This window comes from Notothenia coriiceps, unplaced genomic scaffold (assembly GCF_000735185.1).
Source record: "Notothenia coriiceps isolate Sejong01 unplaced genomic scaffold, NC01 NC01_scaffold00036511, whole genome shotgun sequence".
NCBI lineage: Eukaryota > Metazoa > Chordata > Actinopteri > Perciformes > Nototheniidae > Notothenia > Notothenia coriiceps.
The window spans coordinates 326234-345647 of NW_011369212.1; the positions used below are offsets into that span (position 1 = coordinate 326234).

Consider the following 19414-nt stretch of genomic DNA (forward strand, 5'->3'; position numbering starts at 1 on the left):
TAAATCAATGTTACCTCCCCAAAGGAGCTCAGTTCCTTTGTTTTCGGCAAATCATTTTCAAGCGTGAACAGTGGGACAGCTTCACATCAGGACTCCAGTCGCTGCTACCTGGAAATCGTGTTAGTTAAACCTGGGGATGGTTGTGTGTGAATTAGACATGTGTAGGGTTGGAATCTAAGAAACAGCAATTAGTAAAGAAGCGTCCACCTTAACAGAAGCGATTATGGTTAAAGCACCAATATCCAAAACAGTCGCCATGGGACCACCGCTTAAAGAAAGTGATACCCAAGAGACTCCTGTCCAAAAGAAGTCCAGATCACTTAAACCAACACTGAAAGAGATCACTGTGGATTTCATTATGAGGACCAAAGTTCATGGTTTGAAGTTTATCTTCTTTCCGGACAAGTCGAAACTGCAGCGAGTCATCTGGATCATGGCCTTCTTCCTTTGTATCAGTCTGCTGTGCACCTTGTCCTGGAATCGGATCCTCTACTTGATGTCCTACCCTGCCATCACCAAGATCTACATGGTGTGGGCTCACAACATGTCCTTCCCAGCTGTTACTTTCTGCAACAAGAACGTGTTCCGCATGGCCGCTCTGACCAAGGATGACCTGTACCACAGCGGCTACTGGATGGACCTGATGTACCCCAATCACACAGTGGTGGAGCAGAGCGTGTCCCTGCTCAGAGACAGCCACATACAGGGTCTCCTGAACCTGTTGGACTTCAAAAACTACACCCCGCCCCCTGATATCAGCACCAACACCACAGAGATGATGGGACGCCTCGGCCACCAGCTGGAGGACATGCTGCTGGAGTGCAGGTTCAGAGGGGACCCCTGCACCTACAAAAACTTCAGCACTGTATGTACAGAGATAAATATGGTGTTTGTCAGCTGTGGATATGAATGGTTGTTTACAAGGTGTATTAATAATTAATGGAAGCATTTGACGACCCACCCTCAATCTCTCAGGGTGTTTTTGAGCTTCAAAGCTGAAAACAAGCCTTTACTGTTTTTACCTCTCACACATGACAGATGTTTTCTTTATTAAACTAAATGTCTACAAAAGTCAGTCCCGGAAACAAATGCTTCCTTCATGTTGTGGTGAAAATGTCACGGCATGTCATCATCAAGGACGTTGTTGTCTTCTTTACACTCTTCTTAGTTTCTCATTTGGTTATACTCTGCCTGGCAATTCTTACTCACAGTTGCTTTAACGCCTTTTTGATTTACAACCCGTGACAACAATAGAAAGGTAGACAAATTAGAGCATTAATAATTCAAACAAGTAAATCAGTTCAAATTAAAAATGTAGCTTCCCTTATTAAACATCTGGAAGGCATGTGCAGTGTACGGTTTTGTATTGAAAATGCAGCAAAGCCTAAAAGAAAACGTTAATTACGTTTTGAGTAAGCATATGCTGCATGGAGGAATTGGATGATGTTTACAAACTATTGTCAAACTATTCACAATAGTAATATTTCTTTCTCCAATGCTTTCAAAACAGCCTTTAACATCAGAAAATATTAAAGACTCAACAGAGAAACTTCTGCAGTGAGAAATCCGCCTGAAGAGCGACTCATTTATTTCTACAGCACTGACAATAATTTAAATCTGGGCACACTGGTAGATTTAAAGCAGTAACTGTCACTGGATCTTCATTTAACCAGATATATTAGTATATACAGCGTCATGAAAACCTAACCTGTAACTATGACTACTACAGTGAATATATTTGAAATGCAAAATCTTGCACACTGCAGTATGTCAGCTGTCAACGGTGGCTTCCCTGTTTTGCATATACCAATGCAGAATCTCTGCAATCTCTAGCATGACGGTCAGATTGCATGGAGCCATAATTGGGATTTAAACTGTCTTGTGCTTGGAGAGAGAGAGGTATATGGTGTGGCTGTGATGTGACAGAATGAAGCTCCTTTTTATCTAAACTTAAATCTGAATCTTTAAAGAGAGGTCTCTAGTTACAGTACTCTTGCAGACCTCATTATACAGCCAGCAGGGGGAAAGGACCAAAGCTGTCTTATCTATCCGAGCTGCATGCCCGTCTGTCTGTGTCTGGATGTGGAACACTGACTCTGATCTCTGGAGATCAGCTTCGCCATGCTGGTTGAATTTTTTGCCAGAAGCCCTATCACCCCAACCTCAGCACACTGGGTAGTGAAAATTAACCATTGGATGACATTCCAGTGCTACTGGTGTTGTGAAGAAAAACCTCGACAGCCACAAAAGCATCATGTCAGGATGCTACAGTGTTTGTACGGCCAATTATTGTTTGCCAAGGAAGGATATTTGGACATCCATGATCATTAATGTAGGAAGTGTGGCTCAATTTAGCAAATAACTATTTAAAAATCAACAATGAGGGTTTTAGATGGAAGTTTGAAAAACTGAGAATGACCTAGTTCTGAAATTAACTATTTATAAAAAAAAAAATGTTTGAATTCCCCTTATTATATTTTCAGGAAGTGATGTTGCATTTTGAAATAAAATCCAATCTGGCTTGATTAATCTGATGTTGAAGTTTTAATTTCAATATTGCAGTTTGACCAACCTTGATGAATTATTGAAATTCAATTTGAAATTATTGACTGAAAAAGAAAATGCCAACATATTTTATTAGTAGTGTACATGTGTTAAATTCAGTGGTATTGTTCCAGAACATAACATATTTAATTGTGATTACATTTCACAATAGTATATTCAATAATATTTTTTATTTAATTCATAATAAACATTTTTAAGCCTTTTTCATTTTATTGTGTTATGTTGGTGTATGATTGGTCATCCTGATTCTTTCACACTCACCCCATTTAAATATGAAGTTTTTTGCCATCAACACCAACAAGCAGATATTGTTGTAACTTTGATAAACTTGTGATGAACTATTTTCTTTAAAACGGTGCAGATTTTTCTGGTGAAATGTCAGGGGTGGGGAAAAATAGGACCCAAATGCAGTAAGAGGACTAAAAGGTTAGGTAACAAAAAATGAGCTTTATTTCCCAAAGCTGATGACAACAGAAAACAAGGAACAACTTAACATTACCAAAACCCAGGGAGTACGAGGAAGGATCAGGACAGAAAACCTCAGGAACAAGCATGGAGCGTGACAGGTAGCATGGACAAGAGCATGGACATCAAGAGACGGGCAGGTAACATAGACGAGGAGAGACGAACAGACATGGAGCACAGGGGAAGACGAGACTAAATACACAGAAGGGTAATCACAGGACAAGACACAGCTGGGCAGGGGAGGCAGAAACACAAGGGCGGCAGGTGACAATCAGACAAACAGACACACCAGGGAAACTAACGACAGGAAGGCAAACACAGGAAGTAGGATCAGACAAGACACAAGGAGGAAAACATTTAAAAAATAAAAAGGTGGAAAATGAAAACATAAATCCAAAACCATGACATGAAATGCATGAATAACAGATATTGAAGTTCCTCATAGTGTTGCATAACCAATCAATTCTGCTGTGTGGTAATCTTATCTCAAACTGATAGACTTAGCTTGAATTGACACAATCCTTTAAGCCATTTTCAGAATTGTAAGTTTTCTTAGTCTTGATCCAAACTCTAGAGTTCAGTTTCAACTGTCAACATTTACAATAATCGTGATGCAGATTTATTGCGCATTGTTTTGCAGAGAGTGGAGAATTTTCCAATCACAGTGAAAATCCATAAACTTGAAAAACATTAAATATCTGTCAACTGTGACTCAAAAGCAAAAGCTGAAAACAAGTCATTTAATTAGATCTGAAAGATATTTTGTGTGAGGCAATGTACTGTAAAGATTGCACATCAAGCGGTAAGTCAAGACACACAAATATGTTTTTCAAACTCAAAAAATAGTTTGCGTGTGTGTCCAGAGGGCATTCACCTCAGGTGTTTCTTATTTAATGACGGCAATATAGTACATTCTTTCTTAAAATACTCTTGAGTAAAATAAATTGGGTGAAGATTGATAACTGCGGCTGCTGCGAAGGAAAGCTCATTAAATCCTCAACTCAGAGCCAGGTGCCAGTTTAAAGTCAGTACTGTTTCTCTGATAATCACAAAGCCTCTGCAATGATTAGCTGTCCTGCACAATTACAGGCTGACATGTAATACATCTTGTAAATGTGCACAATTTACCACAGCACAGTGGAAAGGCTTTAACTTTTCATTTACGCTCCTTCTTTTTCTCTGCTCTTTCTTTACAGATTTACACACGCTACGGAAAATGCTACACTTTCAACTCTGGAAAAGACGGCAACCCTTTGTTGACCACATTAAAAGGCGGCACGGGGAACGGCTTGGAGATCATGTTGGACATCCAGCAGGATGAATACCTGCCTGTTTGGGGAGAGACAGGTCAGTATAAAACAGTAAACGGTAACATTTTATCCTTGTGAAAATCACTCCATCTTGTGTGGTTACACGGAAAATCCAAACTATTCTCGTCACAAATCATGTATCTAACAGGAGGATGTATTACTTTATTAAGATAACATAATCACAATATTTTCCCAGGTTTTCTTATCTTCTTTTTACTGCCTATTGTCTTCAGAACTTCGACTACACAGAAGTGATGTACTAGCTATTACTATGTTTAATAGTATAAAATAAAAAGTTTTTTCAGGTCGACCGCCCACATAAGATATGACATTTATTGACATATTGGTCCAAAAAAACGACACCCACTGTATTCATAAAGTTTACAGCATGTAATAAATCTGAGGTTCTAATTCTGTTTTATGCCATAAAATATATCTCTGATATCAGCTCTCAGTAGGGGCTTTGGGAGCACTAAGAGCGGGTTTCCTTAGGCGACCGTATTTGTTGTTATATATTCTGGCGTGCTGTATCCACAGATGAGACCTCCTACGAAGCAGGCATCAAGGTTCAGATCCACAGCCAGGACGAGCCGCCCTTCATTGACCAACTGGGATTTGGTGTGGCCCCTGGTTTTCAAACTTTTGTGTCATGTCAGCAGCAACTGGTACCTAATGTTCAGCCTCCTCCACTCCGGCCTCAACCTTTTTCCCGCTCCGCTTCATTCTGTGTTTGTCCCCAAATCCTCAACAGCCAGTGCCCATTACCTCTGTGTCTCAGAGCCTGGAGCAAAATCAGATTGTTGGTTTACCTTGAGTGGAAAATGTGCTGTTAAGGTGTTATATAAACACCCAGGGGTTCAGGGTAAACATTTAGGGATTATAGCAGCCAAGGAATATTGGTAGAGCAAGACCTAGTAATGATAGATTTAAGAAAACAAACATACTGGGCTTATCTGAGACTATCACACTACACACAAATATCTGGCAACTAGAAATGTCTTCCTTGCTTTCAGTTTGTGGGGGGGAAAAATAATACAGCCTATTCTAATGCTATGAAATGTGTCTACTGGCCAATTAAAGAGATCAGAATTCACACAGCCACGATCAACAGTCTTTGATTTGATTAATAAAAAAACAAAAACGAATTTAACGTGTTTGGAGCAAAAATTACTTATATGTATAATTAGTTCATCTTATAATTTCTTATAATTAAAACCCTTAATGTTAACGGTAATGTAAAAAATTATTGCCAAATTGGTCATCTGGCAGCCAAAGCCAAAATCAGATTCACTTTAAATAACTGACCTCTCATGACTTTCTGTATCTTAAGAAATAAATATTTAAATGATCCTGAAGTTTTGATGTTAAATGTACCTATTAAAAGAAGCCTGGTGCACCTGTCATCATTAGTTTATGTTCCTAATTCATTAACACTTAAGGCATGCAGCATTAGATGAGAAATCTGACCCACATGTTTTAATGATTTAAGGGCTTAGCAAATGTGAGTTTTAGCAGAAAATATCAAAGGAAGCAAAAGAGCCTGTGGCGGGTTTTGCAGAAAATTTGATTCTAGCCCTGAAATATCGTGAAGGAAGAAAAGTAATAACTACAGTTGAGCCTGAATTGATCGGAATGCTTTTGTTCAAGGTCGTAACTCTGAGCTCACATGGACATCATATCCAAATTAATCAAACTGTACTGCATTTTTTTTATGTTGTCAAGACAACACATTCAAATCATGCCTCTTATTCTACACTAGAATAAGCACACGTGCCTAACCCCACTCATTTTCATATGGATACAGGGAAAGAATATGGAAATATACTCTGACAAGGAGAAAAACCCTCATTTTAAGACACAAGGAAATGACGCCCGTGCCACAAAGGATTTCAGGATATTGCAAGGATTACCTTTGAGATCAAGTGCATTTCTGTATTATGCCGCAGGTTCATTATAATATCCACCTCATAATGAGCCCTTGTGAAGTCTCAAAATAATTGATACCCCAGCAGTAAATGTAAATTATTACTTGAGAAACTAATCAAGCCCAATTGAAATGATTTTGCTCCTTAAGTTAATGGTCTTGGTCAGTTCATGAGCATGAGATAAATGATCAAATTCATCCTTCCACCATTTTGTTTTAGCAGAATAACATGGGATTATTGAGGCTGAGTTTGGTGCCCTAAAACAGACATTTGGACACCACAGAGATGAGAAATGATATTGTTGGGAAGCAGTATTTGAACGTGTAATGTTTCTATTTCACCTATGTAGCAGTGTCAAGTGCTCCAAGTGTATCATCGTTCAGCAGTCTCTAAGAAGTGAATCTGATCTATTAATCACATCGCAAAGTTTCCTCCTGAAAACAAAAGTACATGGATTGTCATTTATAATCTTGACACGAGCGCCCACACCAGTGACAGCTAAAAGAGGTGTTTACGACCTCAAAGATGTGCTGAATTAATTAGACTGTCATTAAAGTCTGGCCAGCATTAATTTCAATCAGTCTCACACGAGTACAGTGACACTGCTCTCAGTGTAGGCTAATAACTGACATCTGGATAAAGCACTTGTGATTTCTAGATGTCTCATTTGTGAAGCCTCTGTCAGTGAGGAATTTCATTTTTAATAGGAAGATATGACTGGTGAGATCTGAGAGCCAACTTTATAGCACAATTATGTAATGGTTGAAACTGAACTCTGTGGTCGCCCGAGCTCGAGTGGATATTAGAATAGAGTGACTAAATGACAACCCACCAGTGTAGAATCAAATTAAATCAATCAAATGTTATGTATATAGCCAAATATCACCAATTACGGAAAAACTCCCAAAAGGATCCAAGCAATCAAAAGTCTTAAACACTTTTGGTTGCCGCTAAAAATAATAACATGGGTATGACGTCTGTCATGACTACGGCAACAGTCGCATCCCTGAGTCATGATTTAGACGCGACCTTTAATAGTGGTAACCTGCCAAAACTCCTGGCGCTGCGTAAGTAACTTTAATTTATACCGATGATAAAAAAAGTTGTCTTGCACTGCTGGGAGTCCTAGCTTTTTATTTGATTCACTACTCTCTTGTCTGAAGGTGTTGATCACTTCCTGTCCCTCGCATTGCTGTTGCTCCTCCTCCTTATTCTGATAATGACGTGGGCTGTGTTCCCTCACCCCCTCGCCCTAGATGAGACGTCCTATGAGGCCGGCATAAAGGTACAGCTTCACACTCAGTCTGAGCCTCCTTTCCTCCATCAGCTGGGCTTCGGGGTCGCCCCCGGCTTCCAAACGTTTGTTTCCAGCCAAGAGCAGAGGGTAGCGTATGACTGTATGGCTTGCTGCATGCCACAAGTCGTGTATTGTTTAATACTTACACACCCATCAGTAAGATTCACAACTTCATCTGCTGCCCCCCTAAGGAATGGATCCATCTGTCCCCCTCTGTGTGGCTGAAGCAATGACATCCAACATCTACAGTCTGTCGCCCCTTGTCTTCTCTGTTTAATAGATGTCAGTAAAAAGCAGTTAATGGGTTTCATTCCAGCTTGAATCCATTCATCCGAGTCTGTATCTTCCTCAAAGCTGTTGTTTGGCTTTACCCTCTCTCGGCCATATATAGTTCTGTTTGCATTTTTGTTTTTGTTATGCCTTTATGTTATCGGGGCGATCCACTGGACCGCTACTTAATATCATCTGTAGGGGCCAGACAATGTGATTCATTAGGTTTTATTACCCATGAAGACTTTTTTAGTTTTTTTCGACACTCCTGTTATGAGAGTCTGTGGGCTAGAAATGGAGTTCAATAACGGCTTAATAATGTTTGCCAGTTTAAGTCCACTCCTTGAGCGAACTCCACTCTATCTCTGTCACTTTCTGTTGACTAAATGAACATTAGATTGTCAGCCTTGTTAGCGCTGGGGGAGATGGCTGGGAATTACAGTGTATGTTAATGCAACAGCAGCCTCATCTCTCTGTGAAGTTTTGTCAGGAAGAAACCTTTAGGCTGTTGGCTACCTCCCTCTGCAATTAGAAGCTATCTGCTCCAAGCAAGCAGCACTAGCCTTCACAAATAATTGGTTTGTTTGTGTCATGAAAATGAGTCCTAAGCATTTCTTACCATTTAATAGCTGTAAACAAGACTTTAAAAGCTGTCTGAAAGTCTTGTTGGTGGGTAAATGTCGGTAAAAAAAAGAGTGTCTTTAAGTGTTTAAGAGAGCTCTGCACACGGGGCACATTTCTGCCGCTATGAGACGAGCACCATGGGTCCAATGGTTACGGTGAACCAAAAAGTTAAAACTCAGGCATTAGATATTCCTCATTAGTGAATTCATTTGGAATTCCCGGAGTTACTCGTAAATGTAATGACCTGCTCTTCACCTTATTAATGAGAGTTTACTCTAATGAGACTGCACACTGACTTCACTTCATTGTTTAATTCACAAGGCTGCAGTCCAGTGTAGCTTTAGAAAAAAAACTCATGGGTTTAAATTAGAAAATCTCAATAGTTAATTTACAATTTAAAAAAAAAACACTTTTATATGCTTATGAGGAGTCATTTAGTCATGAGGAATTCATCAAATGTTCCCTAAAATAAGATATAAAGCTCTGTATAATCGCTACAATTAATTTATGTGTCCATTCAAATGTTCTGAATTCTGTTCTCAGGTTGTACGGTTTGTCTATTAATTGTGGTGTCCTGTCTGAATCTACATATTTTACAGATTTGTATTAGCCCTGTCTCTATTCCCATGGTATTCTGCTTCCTACCGGGGACTAGACCTGCATCAGTTATGATACGCAATGCATGACGCCTGCTTGCTGCTATACGTGAGAAATAAAGTTGGTCTGAACGGACATTTTGTTCCAATACTGTCGCAGTGCACATTGAGTGATGCTTCTGTATTTATTTTTTTATGTGAGAGACATTTGTGTTGGGTTTTGTCAGCTTGTTGTCTTCTTTTGTATTTCCTCGGCTGCACTGCACTGGGCTTGCATTATGTTTTTGGTTGTAATCCTGTGTGCTGATATACTGAGGGAAAACATGTGCTGTTTGCTCTTTCAGCTTCAGTACCTCCCTCCGCCTTGGGGAGATTGCAAGTCTACTCCCATAGACTCTGAATTCTTCTCCACGTACAGCATCACCGCCTGCCGCATTGACTGTGAAACTCGGTACCTGCTGGAGAACTGCAACTGCAGGATGGTTCACATGCCTGGTATGATTTCAGAAAGACGTACCAAATCAAAAATATAACTGTGAATACTTCTTCCCAATGTGTTTTTTTTTATATCATATGTGTAATTATTGTTATTTCAAACAGGGACCTCAACAGTTTGCACACCTGAGCAGTACAAAGACTGTGCTGACCCAGCTTTAGGTGAGCCCCCCCCACTTTATTGCATAAGTAAGAAATATTGGTGTGATCATTTTGTGTCCAGCAGCAGTTTCATGAGACTTTTCAAGCTTCAATATAATGCCTCCGTAGCTTTAATTTGAAATGACTTTGATCTCAGACAGTGCTAAAGCAAAAAATAATAAAGGAAAAATAATTGTATAAAAATTCCATTAGCAGGATTTGTGATGTGTCTCTGCTTCGTCGATGTTAAATAAATCCCTACGGGTTTTCTTTTCTCCCTCCACTGTAGTCATTATTTGCTTTCATGGAAAGTGAACGATGGCAGCGTATGTTGTTTCTTCAGTTGTGTGCAGGGATATTTTTAGAGAGCAGGTTTGTTTGATTCTTGAAATGACTTTGATCATCCACAGACTTTTTGGTAGAGAAAGACAACGATTACTGTGTGTGTGAGACCCCCTGCAACATGACTCGCTATGGCAAGGAGCTGTCCATGGTTAAGATCCCCAGTAAGGCATCTGCTAAATATCTGGCTAAGAAATTCAACAAAACTGAGCAGTATATTGGGTAAGTATTATACGGTAGCAGTTCTTAGCCTCTTTTCTTCTGTTAATGGATGGATATATTGTGGCATAGCATGACCTGGGTCTCCATCGTTCACCTTCAATGTAACAATAATGAAAGATAGTTACACAGGAAATGAGAGGTGCTATTTGCTGTAATGTAATAACAGCAATAAACTCTTTGGGTTTGATCTTGTCTGTCCTCTCTCCAGAGAAAATATATTGGTAATGGACATCTTCTTTGAAGCTCTGAATTACGAGAAGATTGAGCAGAAGAAAGCCTATGAAATTGCCGGGCTCCTCGGTAAGATTCTCGCCGTTTTCAGGTTTATTGTGACAGAAAAATGTGGTTGACCTCGGTATCAGCGCTCTCAGCGGGCCGCCGCCACCGCACATTTCACATCGTGTGTTCGCGCCCGGTGCTTTGAGGTTTCCTCTTTGAACTCTTGAAAAAGGCTGAACACATTTTCATAATCTGATGCTCTTGCAAGGGCAGCTGTGGTTGTGTCTGAGGAGAAGTTGGGGCTGGTTGGACACTTTTGACAACTCTGTGCAGATTACTCTTAGAGATACTGAATGAGAAGTGACAGCACAGGAAACACCGTCACACGCTATTGTTTCATCCCTGTACCCTCACATATCTGTTCATCTCTCCTTCTAGGTGACATTGGAGGTCAGATGGGACTGTTCATCGGAGCCAGCGTCCTAACTATACTGGAAATATTTGACTACTTGTATGAGGTAAAATGATCATTTTCAGAAATTAAGATATAAAAGTGTAAACAATAATTAAATGTGTTTTTGTACAAGTGCATATAATAGTAAATTGTTATAGTGTACCACTTAACAGTTAATTGACTTATGTTTTAACATCATTTAAAATATTTCCAGGACAACTATATCCTGAATATGTTATTGGTTGTTTTTAATCTTAATTAAATAGTCTACGTTTAACGAAACTAATTCTATGAACCATCAAGGTAACATATCTGCCCATCAGCTTCTGTAAAGCTCAATAATAACTTGAATAAACACCTTATTTCTTAATAGTAACATGCATAAATAAAGTGGAATGTAAAAATGTCAAGTGTTGGCTCCCTCCAAGAGATAGTCGGACTCGGGCACATATCCTCCAGGAAAACCACAGCTATGTTCTTGCCCTCCAGTTTTAGTATGGATTAAATGAACAATTTGTTAATTAGTGATCTTCAGTGAGTTTTCTCCTGTTCTCAGGCTTTATGCTAAGCTAAGCTAACCGGCTGCAGTTTCATGCTTTCATTACAAAGCTGAGAGTGATATTAATCGTCTCATCAGACTCTCTGCACGAAAGTACATTTCCTAAAAAGTTAACAGTATAATCTACTGCTAATGTTATGTCTAAATGTCACTGAACATGATTTATTCTAACTGTGAATAATGAGTATTTGATGTGTTTTTGCATTTAGGTGTTTAAGGATAAGGTTTTGGGCTACTTCGTTCGCAAGAAACGTCCACAGCGTTGTCAGAGCGACAATCTGGTAATTTGAGTCTCTCAGAATGCATTTGAATGAATGAATGTGAATGTGATGTATTTAATGAACCTCAGAAACAACAATACCAACAAATACAGTATGTCCACTGAAATTCAAAATGCTTTGAATGGACAGCACTACCATTAGTTTCATTTTCCCACAGAAAATATGTATTGTGATAAAAAAATGAATGCATAATCAGTTTATCTAATATTATACACATATGGCACTTTATTTAAATGCTGAATATTATGGAGAAGCGTCAAAACGTTCCAATCTATAATAATAATTAATAAGCATTTGCTTCCTCCTACTTCCTTTCGGACACATATGATTTTTTATTATTATTATTAATATGAAGACTTTTTTTGAATCATGAATGTGGATAAATACTGTATTTTAACAATACGGTATTCTCTTATTTCACATTTGTTATTTTTTATTTGTTATTTTTTTTATCTGTTCGAAATAAAGATTGAAATGAAAAAATGAAATGAAATGAATAATAGTTTTACAGATGCAATAGAGATGAATAATTAAAAGAAGCAAACTGACTAAGTAAACCTCCTTTATATACTTCCATCGTTTGTGTTTTGCTACAACACCAACAACAGTCGTGAAGGAGAAATTAATTGTCCGACTGATTAAGGATAAACATCTTAACGTGACTCATAAACTGCTTTTATTTATGCTCTTACGTTGAGAGGTCAAAGCCCTTTTCCGGTGCTGATCCCACTCACCGACTCAGAATTTGCTACAGAATTATCAGAGGAAATTCTGAATTGATTCATGGAGAAGAGTAGAAGAATAAGCAGAATACAGAGCGAGATATAGATGTGTCCATATTTTATGATTCAACACATTTGTATCGCCTTAGAAGCAATAAACCCATTTGAACTTAGCTAGAATAATGAGGGGTATTTCTGTCCTGCCCTAAATCACATTATGTGTCTAACCCCCCGTTGTTAAACCAAAGGCGTCCAGAGGAACTTCTCCTGCAGACTGTGAGGTTTATTCAAAGGGAATTATCAATAACTGAAAGGAACTTTGTTAATAAGAAATGAGCAAATGTTCTGCACTGAATCAAACCTTTGTTGGCTATAGTTGTAAAGCTATTGTTATAGCCACTTTGCTGAGAAAAATATTTGAGAGACTTATTTCAGTCAATTTCAAAATTATTTTACTGCCAAGCTTCAAAGATGGTGCTTTAGAACAAAGCGAGTATCTCTTATAGATTAAAGGTGGGGTAGGTAATTTTGGAGAAACCAGCTCGAGTGCGCTAGAATTTGAAAATACACAGCCGGAAAAAATCTGCCACTTCCTTACAGAGCCCCTCCTCTAACACACACGAACGCGCACATGACCAATGAGGGCACGAGATAAGTTTGTGCACAGATGGAAGGCTGACAGGCAGGTAGGCCATCCAGTTATTTTAACCGGGCCGGCTCAAATGATTGGTCGTGCTTTTTACAGTACTACGGCTTCCAGAGATGACATTTTTTTATGGATTTTTTGTCAAAGCACTGAAGATATTCATTGCTATCGGGATGTTAAGAGCATTCCATGGAATATACAAAAAAGTGTATCTCGAGCCGGTTTCTCAAACTTACCTACCCCACCTTTAAATAAATTACTTTAAAGGAGTTCCAGAAGAAACTCATTTTTAATAAATGATTAACTGTATGTTCTCACAAATAGTCTATCATTAGGATATCATTGGTTATTAGGAGTGTCTCAATATACAATAGGGAGGATGACCAGAATATTTTTTAAATGAAATATTAATATTGTGTTAGTAATACATATCATCCAAATATTCCAGCACCTCTACTGTAGGCAAACAGATTCTAAAAAGTCTTAAATAAGTAGTTTTACTGCCATTATTACCATAACTCTTTCCAGTTCTTTGAAAGACATGAAGTCGTTTCTCTCTGTGCAGCTCATTGTAGACGTGTAACATTAACAAAACCTCAAACATATTTTTTTCTGGTGCTGTTTCAATCAAAAGCATTCAAGCTGGTGTTTGTTAGCGCAGACAGTTCTTTTGTCCCCAAATATACTGTATCAAGCAGTTTGAATCCATAAGAGTCTTGGAAATGCAAGCTCACATTTAGCCCACGACTTTTTCAACACAACCAATTCAACATAATGCCCTTTATGTCTCGTCACATCAGTGAAGAAGCCATTGTTTTGTCTCTGCATGTGTTTTGTGATCTTGCATGCTGCGTTGCCTCATGTTCAGGATCTGTTTTGATTGCTGATGTGGAAGGAAAGACTGAAATAAGTTGTTTATTCTCCTCTGTTGAAGTGGAAATATGTTAATCTAAGTCAAGACAACATAGTGATGGAAGTTCTTTTAGTCAGTCTGGTTTTTAAATAGTAGAAGAAGAAGCATTTATTCAGTGAGATGATATTTAAAGTATGTTGTGCTTTTACTGGAGTTTTACATAGTGTGATATGTCCTGTTTTCTTCCCCATTCATGTCATATGTTCATCTGCTTACAATAAATCATCCTTTTCTTTCTCTCACGATCACTAATCGTTTTTCCAACTAGTCCATTGTCACATCTCCACTCAAACAACCCGACAGTAAAGTATAGCATTTTGTCATTTTTTTTTACTTTCTTTTCTCTTTATTGATCGTCAACTCTTCTGGATGACAGTAATCATCTTTTATTTTCCCTGCTTATTAAAAAGATCCAAATATGATCAAACAGCCATCTTCCTTCAGTTCTTTAAACCTTCCACTGAGGGGGAAAAAACACTTTTAGCATTTGCATTGTGTTTAATTTTCATTTCAGTCACCCTCACCCATCTTTCTTTTCATCATGTCTATTCCAGGAGTTTCCAGAGAACCCAACCAGCCCTGGTGTCACGCCTAATCATGCCCCCAGGTAGCACACCCCATTGATTATAGATCCTCCCTCCCATGCTGTCCCTCTCTTTCATTCATACCTGAAAACCATCTCATACATGATTTCCTCAGTGGCTACAAATGCTCTGATAAATAGTGAAACAAAAACAACAAGGGGGTGATTAGCCAACTGCAGCGAGCATTTTAATATCCAACCCAATGTGAGGGCAGGTTAGTTCTGTGTGTTTTTGGTTGGCTTCTCCGAGTGCATAATGATTGGACTCTATGCAAAGAAACTCGCTCCTTCCACTGAATAATGATGCTTTCTCTCCCAATAGGACAAAGCGCAGTCCTCCTGTGAAAAACAAATAACGTATTTATTGAGTTATCGTACAAAAAAGCTGAACCATACGAGATCCATTTGTTTCCCCTCCAGCGCAGAGCTCCATTTAGAGGCCATGCATTGAGGCTCATGCCAGATAACATCACTAGATGCATTACTTTGTGATGTTATCTCAGGTCTGCATGCCGTGAGTTTGCACGACACATAAATGGTTCTCTGTCTGTTGGAATAGCCAGTTTTACCGGTGGGACGACCAATGGTTGTTCCACACACAGCGTCAGGAGTCATACACTCAGCTATGCACACACAGGGAAATGCAGACATGTGGATTTCCCAGCTTAACTGTAACTATAGGAATTTACTATCCTAGGAATACTAGTGTAAAAACAGGACTAAATAAATGCTGTTGTCTCTCTCTTCTCCCTCCTTTCATTCATATTTCCCCACCTTCCTTCTGGTTTTCCTTTGCCTGTGAAACATATGCAATGTGGTTGATCTTGGAACCTCCAAATCTGTTGTATTCATTACCTCATCATTGTCTCCGTATGTTTCTGTCATTTACGGCCCTCCTCCATATATCATTTCCTTATCTCTGTTGCATTAATAATTTTGGTTTTGCACAATTTCTACTCGAATCATATCATTTTTTTCCATTTCATCCGCGTTCATCCATCGTCCCGGTCGCTCTCATTTTACGTGTGGCTCATTTACTTACCTACATCGTCATCATCATGGCTCCATTCATCGCCCCTCCCTTAACCCGGTTGAACTCGTCTTCCCTCCCTCCCCCCCCCCCCCCTCCTCTGTGTTGCAGAGCACCTGTGACACCCTCCGGAGTCACTCGGAGAGTCTCGGATTCACGCCGAACATGTTACCTCGTCACCCGACTCTAGGCAACTTCGAGGAGTTTGCTTGTTGACAACATAAAGAAGGGGTTGGGGGGGAGGCAGGAGGGCACATCCGGGGACTCGACAGCAAACTGTGACTTAATTTATGTATTTAACAGAAACCGTTTGAGTATACTAGTAGAGTTTATCAATGCCTGAATAGAAATAGAGTACTATCATCAGAAGAAAAGAAAAAAAAGAGAGAGACCACTTCCAAAACAGAACTCAGGTTTAACTGCCATGTCAAGGCATCTGTGTTAATTTATTCATGTTTCATTTTGTGGATTTGTTTTTCTTATGCTCTCACTTTTGAGTTATACAAGCAGAATATAGAAATATGTTTATAAAATGCTTTCTGGGCTGTGATGAGGTGTAGCTCTGCTGTGCCTGCTTTGCTGTACGTACCTCAACAAATGATAATTGTGGATTGGTATCTGCAGCAGAGCAGATTCTCAGCAGTGTTACGCCTCCAGCATCTAACACATGCTGTAGTGAGTGACCTTATACTGTCACCAGCTGGAACAGGAGAGCCCTTTTACATCTCAGTGAGCTGATTGTTGGATAAAAGAGCGGCTCAATCCTGAATCCCCTCACTAGACTGGTGTTTAATGTTGCCTTTTGCTACTGTGAGGCTCTTATGAATTTAAATGACTGTGCTTAATCAATTTAAAAACAGAAAGGGAACTTGATTATTTGTATATAAGTATCTGGTTTTGTTCCACAGGGATGGCAGAAACTGAACTTGATGTGTTAGTTAACTTAAGTCACTTTCTACTTGTAGTAAGGGTTAGCCGAACAAGGCTATTGATTGTATCTTTATATCCTGACATTTCTATTTCCATTGTTTTTACATATTTTGGGATTACCTTGCTGTGCAGTGAAAATATATGCTAGCATGCAGCTTGCTGCAGAAGTTAGCCCTTATTTACAGTGAATTCCTTAGAAGAGAAACAATTTCCCTTTTGCCTTTTTAATCATTCTCAGAAACAGTTTTTCCATTGCTGTGTCTTAAAGGTGTCCATCAGCACAACCCCCTGTGATAGTAACCTATTCTCTATTGAACATAAGAAGACCTAAAGAGGTGTGTTGGTGACATTCCTGAACTTGACAGAAACTTGTAAATACCCGCAATCAAATGCCATGAAGAAATTCTGTACTGCTTATGTGAGACATTTGTCAAATATATACTGTATATATATATCAATATATCTGAATATAGATATATATAGAGGAAGATAAAGTGTTCTCCTTTCTGTTACTCAAGAGAAGGAATTTGGACTTTCTATCTGGGTGGACCGTAAGTGTCTTTGAGTTTCTGGTGATTATAGCGTGAATCCACTGTATTGGATACAAGAGAATTGCCTCAAAACATTAAAAACCACTGCGCACGTCAGCCCCATTTAAAACAATTGATTTATAACGGAAATGCATTGTAAAATTTGACCATTGTATCATTTTATTATTATTACTCCAGAACATGTAATAAGTCACAAATAACAGTTTGTGATGTATAAATGAACAAGTATAATAAACTCAATATTTACCCATCTTACTCACGTACACAACTTTTCTTCTGATCTTCGTGTGAGTCTCTCGTTGTTAATGTTCACTGTTATTTAAATCCTTGACACTAGTTTTATGGACTTGTTACTCTCACATATCCTCACTATAAATACTTTACTGGAAATTCAGAGTAGTTTTTTTTAATGTGAAAGTATAATGCTAATCAAGTTGAGTGGTGTTCATAACACTGTAGCTTTATACTCTGTGTATTAGATGACTGTTGATGTGAAGCACAAACCTTTGGAGATCAGCCATCACTTGAAAGCCAATGACTGGACGTCTATGGTTGTGACTACCTTTTGTGGCTCTAGTTTTAAGTACACACCCTGTTACTTGGTGTGTTCACTTCTCGATCATTAATAGGAAAAAGGGCACTTGCCAAGAGCAGCCAGAGACCTCGTTGTGAAATGGAAAACGTACTTTTCAGGAAAAAAGGTGAATCAGCGGTATTGTGTCATGAGCAATAAATGCACTGAAACTAAAATAGTTGAGATACATAAAAAAAAAAGATTTGGGATTCCCATTTTTAATAAATGATGTTTTCACCGGCTGGACTGATAGACTGAACAGCTGCAACACAGATGTATGATATGAAAATTGTATATTAGCCATCATTAGCTAATTAAAGAGACAAATGCCAATTCATGTTACACAATGATGCTATTCTGATGATGCTGCATTGTCATGATGAGTGTGTGTGTCATGTTGTTCGGGTTAAGAAGCAAACAAATGACCCACCATTTACCACAAACTGGCTGAAGGATGTGTGAAAATGTCCCGGGTCTTTACCTCTCTCTCCCCTCACCCCCTGCCTTACTACCTGTCACAGAACAGCAGAGTGCATCTGAACTGGCAGAAACTCTAACTGTTAGTCCTCCTGATATTTGCCGTATAGTTATGGCCAAGTAGAAAACCGTACTCTATATATTTCTGTCGCCTAACACTGACATTTGAATGATTATATTTCCAACTAATTATGTCATATCATCCATTTTCGCCCTTGCATGACCATTATGTATTCCTATTATCTCTGTTCTCTTAATGTAATCTTAGTCATGCTATTCACTTTGTATGGTCCAAAATGTACAAAATGTATATTCTGGAGCCAGATGAATCAAAAGGATGTTCTGCAGGTCCTCCTCAAACCAGGCTTGGTATCGTGCAATACCCAAAAAGGGAAGATGCGAGAAAACTGATATATCCTTCCATCAATTTTTATGGATATAATAAACATAATGTGGCTTAAAGTAGAAATAAATGTGCCTTCAAGACTGGTTGTAACAGGTAACATCAAGATTTCCATGCGTACAAAGATCTGGGGAACTGAACTTGCTTCATCTGGCTCTACGTGCTTTATGTGCATTCTATTGTAGATATGTGATTTTAACTCTGAATTGTACATTAAATAGTTAATACACACTTAACTATGTGTAACTTAACTCGTTTTACTGACAGCACATGTACCTGCATGCCCATTTTAAAGGCCCTTAAAACTCGAAAAAGCTCTCAAAGTGGACACAAAATTATCTAGTAATGGTGCTTTTAGGGGCTCCTCTGATAGTACCATATCCCGAGTTTGGAAGTTGTTTATTTGACTTCTGTGCATTGATAGTCGAAACATCGCGTCGGAACAATTGAAGAAAGCTCTCTTGATGCGAGGGCGATGCGGCCAGCTCATTTTTAGGTTTATGTATGCAGTATAAGAACAGCTTGATGAGATTTGTTTTCCTTTTCCTGAGCTGTAGTTGGATGCTGGCTAATAGATATCTATGCACCAATCAGAATTGTGCAACATTTAAAAAAGTATCTAAAGACAGTTGGTGGGTTTTTGACTTGTTGCCAGGCAAAACGTCCTGATGGTACATATAAGCTGGTGTTTCACTATTACTAAAACTCCTACTTATAGTTAGGATATATAATAGGTTCAGATATCCAGCAGTAAAGTAATACAATTAGCTCCACATTTATCAGCTGTGATGAACACATTAATGCAGAATTAATCATATTC

At 38.7% G+C, this 19414-nt stretch overlaps 1 protein-coding gene across 1 annotated transcript; it reads left to right on the plus strand.

Moving 5' to 3' along the window:
- Positions 1 to 223: 223 nt before the first annotated feature.
- On the plus strand, positions 224 to 18812 carry asic1c (acid-sensing (proton-gated) ion channel 1c). The gene is made up of 10 exons (XM_010792548.1): positions 224 to 865; positions 4227 to 4377; positions 4878 to 5005; positions 9397 to 9547; positions 9653 to 9709; positions 10099 to 10252; positions 10461 to 10552; positions 10910 to 10989; positions 11694 to 11765; positions 15771 to 18812. Exons 1-10 carry the CDS (start codon positions 224 to 226, stop codon positions 15873 to 15875), a joined length of 1632 nt encoding a protein of 543 aa, XP_010790850.1. The 3' UTR covers positions 15876 to 18812.
- Positions 18813 to 19414: the final 602 nt, after the last annotated feature.